Source organism: Geospiza fortis, unplaced genomic scaffold (genome assembly GCF_000277835.1).
Source record: "Geospiza fortis unplaced genomic scaffold, GeoFor_1.0 scaffold97, whole genome shotgun sequence".
NCBI classification, from domain to species: Eukaryota; Metazoa; Chordata; class Aves; order Passeriformes; family Thraupidae; genus Geospiza; species Geospiza fortis.
The window spans coordinates 3,005,475-3,013,028 of record NW_005054343.1 but is presented as its reverse complement, the minus strand read 5'-3'; the positions used below and the strand labels follow the sequence as shown (position 1 = coordinate 3,013,028).

At 51.4% G+C, this 7,554-nt stretch overlaps 2 protein-coding genes across 2 annotated transcripts in view; one reads left to right on the top strand and one right to left on the bottom strand.

Moving 5' to 3' along the window:
• The window catches only part of COG4 (component of oligomeric golgi complex 4), a 12,783-nt gene extending 6,489 nt beyond the window's left edge, over nt 1-6,294 (top strand). Inside the window, exons 9-18 of the mRNA XM_031058475.1 lie at nt 33-151; nt 492-658; nt 1,295-1,460; nt 1,752-1,814; nt 2,275-2,391; nt 3,965-4,057; nt 4,397-4,480; nt 4,786-4,887; nt 5,280-5,408; nt 5,620-6,294. Of these exons, the coding sequence (XP_030914335.1) occupies nt 33-151; nt 492-658; nt 1,295-1,460; nt 1,752-1,814; nt 2,275-2,391; nt 3,965-4,057; nt 4,397-4,480; nt 4,786-4,887; nt 5,280-5,408; nt 5,620-5,754 (1,175 nt within the window). The 3' untranslated portion in view covers nt 5,755-6,294. The remainder of the gene's footprint in view (nt 1-32; nt 152-491; nt 659-1,294; nt 1,461-1,751; nt 1,815-2,274; nt 2,392-3,964; nt 4,058-4,396; nt 4,481-4,785; nt 4,888-5,279; nt 5,409-5,619) is intronic.
• Nucleotides 6,295-6,616: 322 nt separating this feature from the next.
• Nucleotides 6,617-7,554, bottom strand: part of FCSK (fucose kinase) — a 7,632-nt gene continuing 6,694 nt past the window's right edge. Inside the window, exons 22-23 of the mRNA XM_031058488.1 lie at nt 7,435-7,554; nt 6,617-7,248 (exon numbers count right to left, since the gene is read on the bottom strand). The exon at nt 7,435-7,554 is cut by the window's right edge and continues 74 nt beyond it. Of these exons, the coding sequence (XP_030914348.1) occupies nt 7,132-7,248; nt 7,435-7,554 (237 nt within the window). The 3' untranslated portion in view covers nt 6,617-7,131. The remainder of the gene's footprint in view (nt 7,249-7,434) is intronic.

Genomic DNA, 7,554 nt, shown 5'->3' with positions numbered 1-7,554 from the left:
TCCTGCTGGGGGATCTCTCTTTTGTTCCACAGAGCATCAAAAATACCTGGACAAGCTCCTCAACAACTGTCTGCTGAGCTGCACCATGCAAGAGCTCATTGGCTACTACATCACCATGGAGGAGTACTTCATGAGGGAGACTGTGAACAAGGTGGGAGAAAACCTCTTAGATGCTTTTCTGTGTGTGCTCCTCAGTCCTCTGGTGAGCATCCCAAGGGAGGGTTATGCATACATGGCAAATCTGCAGTTGTTGGGAAAGTCTTTTGTTTCCCCTGGCCTTGAAAAGCAAGTGGTTGTTTCTGAACTTTGACTTTAGACATGCCACAGGTATCTTCCAGGTCCATGGGCTACTGCAGCCTAGTCTGAGTGGTGCCACCACACAGGGTGCAGTTCCACTCAGGGGGAGGTGGGCAGATGGGCAGTTTGGTCTCAGCACTGCTGGGGCAGTGTTGCTCAGAGAGTTCAGGGTGCTGAGAGAGCTTTCTTTGCAGGCTGTTGCCATGGACAGCTATGAGAAGGGCCAGCTCACCTCCAGCATGGTGGATGATGTGTTTTATATAGTGAAGAAGTGCATTGGGCGTGCTCTGTCCAGCTCCAGCATAGACTGTCTCTGTGCTATGATCAACCACTCCACCACCGAGCTGGAGTCTGACTTCAGGTAATGAAAACACACCAGGTTCATTGTAATGGGCCTCCACCTCACATTCTGCAAACAGTGGTTGCTGGCAGATGGTCTTCCTTGTGTTCTTTGCCTTTGAACGTCTGGCTTGTCATCTCCATGGAAGATCCTTGTAGGAAGCAGTGGCAGATGTGGGAGGCTGGATCTGGGCATCTTTTCTCACAGTAGTGGTAATCCACCTGTAGGACAAACAGAGAAAAGAACCTGATGGCCCAAAATCCTTATGAGATGGAGTTGCCTTGTAACATTAGGGTACTACCCTGCTTGAGGGTACATGGTCACCCCCAGTTGTTCTCTGGGTTACTTAATGACTCAAACCTGGGTGAGACTGCAGAAATTGTCCTGCTATTTTTCATTCCATTGTGGGAGTGAGGAGCTGTGTCTGAAGACAGCAGGCAGCTGCAGGCAGGACATTCAGGAAAGCTCAGAAACTGGGTGACTGTGTTTTTCTTTCAGCATTCTGATGCTATCAGGAGATATTTGCCAGCATTTTTTCCCCTTTGAAGTTCCACTGCCTTGTTCAGGTCAGATCTCAGACAGAATGCTGTCCCCAGGCACAGAGCACAATTTTCTTTTTGCTTGCTCTAAACCCTGGTGTGTTCTGCTTACCTATAGGGAGGTTCTGTACAACAAGCTGAAGCAGGGCTTCCCAGCCACGACCTTCCAGGACTTCCAGAGAGGGGTGACCAGTGCTGTGAACATCATGCACAGCAGCCTGCAGCAGGGCAAGTTCGACACTAAAGGCATTGAAAGCACGGACGAGGCCAAGCAGTCCTTTCTGGTGGGTTTGGTGGCTCTTCTGGTGTAGAAGGATGATGAGGAAAACCAGTAAACTGTCTTGAACTCTGTACTAGCTGTGGGTTCAGCACATGTGCTCTGTTGCTGGAATTTAGCTTCTTGCAGCTCAGTGAACCTACAGTGCTTTGATCTCACCGTAGCAACTCTGTCCCTTAAGTACTTGCATTTCAGTCTGTACTGTTAGCAGGGCATGGATTAAATGTGTGGATTTGGGGGTGAGGTGCTGGGAAATTCCATTTAATCCAGCTTGGGTTTGTTTTGTTTTTTTTTTCAGGTGACCTTAAACAATGTGGAAGTCTGCAGTGAAAACATCATGACCCTAAAAAAGACTTTGGAGGTGCAGTCTGTATTCTTTACTGGTTTTTCCTCAATCAAATTTGTAATATCCTCCCTTGGTGGAGGCAGGGGTCAAGTAAACCATCTGGACTTTGATATGCCCGAGTTCCTGAGGTCTTTGCCCTCCAGCCTTAGGGAAGGAATTTTAAGCTGGCAGAGCAATTTCTGGCTGATGGTAGCAGCCAGAAATACCAGTTCCTCCAGCCTGACTGACCTGGTGCAGGAATAACCTGTGCATCATGGAGAGTCTGCAGTTCTCTAATACTGAGCTAGATAGCTTCTGGCTTCTTTTCTTGCTGTCCTTTCTCCCCTCTGCTGGAGCCAGCAGCCTTTGCAGGAGCAAGAGTTGGGCTCCTGTCCTGTCCCACATGCTGGTGGGCAGCCAGAGCTCAGCAACACAAAGGAATAAAAACTGCCCAGGTTATTAATTTGCAGCTTGCTCATGGATCTCTTTCCTGCAGAGTGACTGCAGCAAACTACTTAGCCAAGGATTCGGGGGTGAGCAGGCACAGGCCAAGATTGAGAGCTGCCTCTCGGACATGGCTGCTGTCTCCAACAAATTCCGTGACCTACTGCAGGTGAGTCTCTCCAAATTACTGCTGGCTTCCAACACTGGCTGCTGGTGTCTTCAGGGAGAACTCTGGCAGGAATCACTTCAGCCTAGGGCCAGGCCAAGTCTGACTCCAGGAGTGCTGGGTAGGGTGCAGGAGGGAGCAAATCAGTCAGCTTTGAGGCATGGAAACAGCCCCAGCCCATTTACACAGCCACACCAGCTGGCAGCTGCATAAAAAGCACTGGAAGCAGCTGCAGAGCCAGAAGAAATGTTGCTTCATTTGTCTTCACTCAGCATGGGCTTGCAGTTGGTTCAGCATTTTCAGGAAAAGAAATATTAATAGCATTTCCATCTCCTCCATTCTCCCTCGTGGCACAGCACATTGTGAAGTTGTCCACAGCCTCACTAAGTAATGCTGAAGACAGGCTGTTGGTAGAGAAGAGCTGCCCTTTTCTCAGGTTTCTCCTTCTTTCCCAAATGCAAATAGCCCACAGCATGGCTAAATCCAGTCTCCTGTGTCATGCGGGGCCTGCTGTCCTAAAATGTCACTGCTCTCTGGCAGGGAGAGAAGCAGGAAGACCTAGTAGCTCATGTGGAAAGAAACCAAGCAAAGGAGAATATTTTTAACTAGGTTTGCCTTTGTACTTCACGGAGGGGTCAGATTATTTTTTGTTTGGCTTTGCAGTTCAGCGCAGGCAGATGCCTTCAGTTCAGCACTGCCAGCAAACCCTCCTGGGGACTGTGGTCAGTATTAAAACCAAAGAGCTTATCAGTAAGGAGTAAAACTCTCCAATCTGACTCTAGTGTGGTTTTTAAAGTGGCTGCAAAGCAATCAAGAGGCTGAGGAGGAAGTTCCTATGCTGCCTGAGTCACACACACGCTGAATTTGCCTCAGAAAAGGACAATTGCCAGCAGGACCTTCTCAGAAATGCCAGTTTTAGTTAAAATCTTCTATCAAATGCCAGTCAGAATCGGAACCAACACAGTTTCATACTGAGTGAGCTTTTGTGACACCTTGCTGAGCCAAAGAGGGGTAGCTTGGCAGGAGAGGGCTTTAAGAGCTCTCATCACAGGGGACAGAATGGCTTTGCTGACAGCCTGCTGCTCAGGGGAGATGGCATGTGCTGGGGTTATGATTAATTCAGGGAACTAACTGTGGTTACAGCTTTTATCTTCCTTTTAGATTCTCCTACTGAGCTAAGCTGCAATGGAGGTGGGAGGCATCAGTTGAGTTCAGTCACAGCACCCTGGCTGGTGCTGAGTGAAAAAATGGAGTTTGCATTTTTACCTACCCCAGGTGCCTCGCTCCTGCCAGGAAATCTGCAGCTGTGTGGGATGGGGTGGGCAAGCACAAGCCCTTCAGACCGCACTCCAAGTCAGCACAACAGCAGCTTCTGGGCCAACATCCTTCCTGCGCTTCTTGTCATAGTGTCCTCAGAGCCTTCCGGCACAGGAAGAGTGTGGGATCTGAGCCTTCTGGGTGCAATTTCCTGTGCAAGTCTGTGGGACAGTTTCCCAAGCTGGGAAGCAGCATCAAGACAGCCTGTTTTGTAAGGATTTTGTGCCTCACTGTCCTTTCTTCTTGCTGTCTTGCTCAGGAAGGTCTCAATGAGCTCAACAGCACAGCCATCAAACCGCAGGTGAAGCCGTGGATCAACTTATTCCTCTCTGTCTCCCACAACATCGAGGAGGTGAGGCTCAGTGCTCTCTGCTTCCGGCTGTACTTGAGCACTCTGTCTTCTGCTCAGCAGCACAGTCAGAGCAACCTCTGTTTCCTTCCCCTCAGTTATCTGTTTCCTTGGCACAGAGCACCAGTAAAATACCCAGATCTTGCTCTGCAGCCGAGCCTGGAAAGGGACATTTAGCTACAGAGGAGCAGAAAGGATGAAGTGCTGCTCCAGGAGGGACCTCCCTTCCTGTCCTCTGGACCGTTGGCAGTGGTTTACTTCAGGCCACATAAACAATGTGGCCTGAAAATGCATGCCTTTCTGCATTTCTGTAAACAATGCCTTTCTGCATTTCACTGTCAGGAGGAGTTCAGTGACTATGAGGCCAATGATCCCTGGGTCCAGCAGTTCATCGTCAATCTGGAACAGCAGATGACAGAGTTCAAGGTGAGAGGAGGAGGTGGCAGCCTGCCAAGCTTTGGCCAGACCTCCACGTGGCATCCTCCAGCTCCTCCCTTGCTCGGCAAGCAGAGGTGTCCTCCTGTGCCTTGCAAGGCTCTTAGGGATGCAGTCACCTCCTTCTCCTGCAATTCTCAAAGCTTGCTTGCAGGCCCCACGTACTTGGATCACTTCTGTGCTGCTCCCCACTTGCCAAGCCTGCAAGTCCTTATTTGTAAGCTCTCCTAGCCTTGGGCTTTAGGGACCTCTGCTCAGTTTTTTCTGACAAGAATGACACAGGTTTCTGCTTCCAGGCTGGACTGTCTCCAGTGATTTATGATACTCTCACTGGTCTTATGACCAGTCTCATAGCTATTGAGCTGGAGAAAGTGCTGCTCAAATCTACCTTCAGCAGGGTAAGCAAAACATTCCTCTGCCACTTAGTCTGTCTTGACTGCAAACCCTCAGTAAAGGATGGGGCAGGGCAGATGCAAATACTACCCTCTACCCTCAAATATTACTCTATAAGAAACTCTCCAACCACCAGTGACCAGCTCAGGGATGCCTTTACATCAGCACCCACAGGGACAAAGTGGGTTTGGTGATGGGTCTGAGAAGAGCTGGCACCAATAAGGGGACTGGGTTTTAAGTGGTTTATGTTTAGACCCCCCTTAAACCTGCAATAAATGGTTTAACTGGGACCTGCCTGCTCAGAGACTCCCCCCTGCATCCCTGTGATTTAACTGGTGTCTTGGCACAACCCTATGGTCTGCCTGGAAAGTTAACAGATCTCCCTCTGTGCCCACAGCTTGGTGGTCTGCAGTTCGATAAGGAGCTGAGGTCCCTCATAGCCTATCTCACCACAGTCACCACCTGGACTATCCGTGACAAGTTTGCCCGTCTTTCCCAAATGGCCACCATCCTCAACCTGGAAAGGGTGAGCTGCACTTGGTCTGCTTCTACTGGGGGACTGTGGGAACACCACTGCACTGCACGTGGGCTTTACTCAGTTCATCCAGATGTCATCACACCCACAGGGTGTGGAGAACCTGGAGAAGTTTCCCTGTGTCTGATGGTGCTTGAGTTCAAACTTACCTCTGAGGACAGTCTGTGCTGAGCCATCTCCTACAGCTCCCCTGTTTTTCCAGGTGACAGAGATTCTGGATTACTGGGGTCCAAACTCGGGTCCCCTCACGTGGCGCCTGACTCCGGCCGAGGTGCGGCAGGTGCTGGCTCTGCGCATCGACTTCCGCAGCGAGGATATCAAGCGGCTGCGCCTGTAGTTGCTCAGAGCTTGGATCAATCAGCACCACGCTGGAGCTAAGGGCAGGAAGGCTGCAGTCCTGGAGCCTGCCCACATCCTGTCCTGGGGCTGGCTGTTTGATGGCGTGGGGATGGGATGATGTCTGCCCTTCTGCTCACATTCCTTGGAGCAATGGGTTTTCCTGGGCCTGGTGAGAAGACCTGCCGTCCTTCTGTGGGAGCAGAAACAAGGCACCAGAGGAATCTCTCATGCTGAGAGCAGGATGATCCTATTTCTCAGAACACAGGCCAGTGCCTGCTCCTGAGTCCCTGTGCTCTGCTGCCCTGCAGGAGGCCAGGACAGGTGGGGGCTGGTGGGGCTCAAATACGGGTCTGCTGCTTCAGCTCTGTTCCCTCTTAAGGGTCAACTACTGGAGTCACAAATGCTGGGCCCTGGCTCTCTCCTGGTGGTGATGGGAACCGTTCTGTGGAAGGGAAAAGGAGAAAGCCTCTGAAGGAAGTGGGGTTGTGTCTCTGCTGGCTCTGTACAGCTACTCTGTAAATAAATCTCGCTTGGTTGAGTTGCAGTCTCCAGTGGTGTGTTCCCCTGTGAGCCTGGAGGGAGCTGGAGAGATGTGGGACAAGAGTTCTGCTCCAGTTCTTTTCTTCTCTTCTACCCTGTGCCAGGGCATCCAGAGGATCTTCCTTGTCTTGCCTGGCTGCCTTCTGTGGCTGCTGTCCTGTGCTGTCTCCTTCAGCCAGGGCCAGGGAAGGGGAAGACCAGCCCTTGCATGCAGGTTCTGCCATTCCCACCCCTGGAAAAGCTCTTCCCATGCAATGCTGGGCCTTTGCTATCCTGTGAAGAGAGAGCAGCCCTGCTAGGGACAGAGGGGCACAAACACATGCTGCGAACCATCTTTTTTATTCAGACTGTATGGACTAGTAACGTGCTTTCACTAGTCGCTATTTCACTGCTGAAACAGTGCCTCAGGACAGGAGAGGGTTTTGATTCCACATCCAGCTGCATCCCTGGTGCAGGACCATTGCATGCTGAACTTTCAGTTTGGATCCCTGCTGCTGGAAGAGCAGGAAGGTTCCTGCTAGATGCAGCATCACAAATGCTAGCTTGTTCCCTTTGGAGAACTGTAAAAACTGGAGTGAAACACCAACATCAGGCTGGAGGCCCTAGCAAACTCTTCCTCCAGCAAGGCCACCCAGCAGGGGTAGTTTTGCCTGCCTGCACAACTTGTCACAACTGCTCCAGGCTCTGACTTTTGGGGCAAGTAGCAGCACAAAAAGGACATATGGAGACCTAAGGCACCTGCTGGAGCTGGCTGAAGAAGCTTCCCCTAAAGCAGTGGGAATTTCCCTGCATTTGCTCTGGGTATCTGCCAGGAATGGGCCAGGGCTGAAGGCCTTCACACAGCCCTGTCCCCTCCAGGGTGAGCACTGTCCTTGGTATCACATCCCACGACCTCCACAGAGAAACCACCCGTGTCCACTTCAATGCTGTGGATGCTGAAGTTGCCCAGTCCCTAGAAAAAGAGAATCACAGGTTGGGGCAGGAGCCAGCAAAGGACACCTTCTCACCTCCAAAGTCCCAGGGAGAGCACTGGAATAACAAGCAATCACACCCCATGTGTGGTGGGGAGAGATGCTCCCTCATGCTCTATAAAAGGCTGCTGCGAGCTGCCTGCAGCAGTGGGGAGCTCACAGCTCACCTCAGTGTTTGCCAGGATCTGGTGCAAAGCCTCTTTCTGCCGGGGGGCTTTGGTTAGGATGTAAAGGAAGCCTCCACCGCCAGCCCCAGCCACGCACTGCCCGTGGGCGTGGCGCCGGAG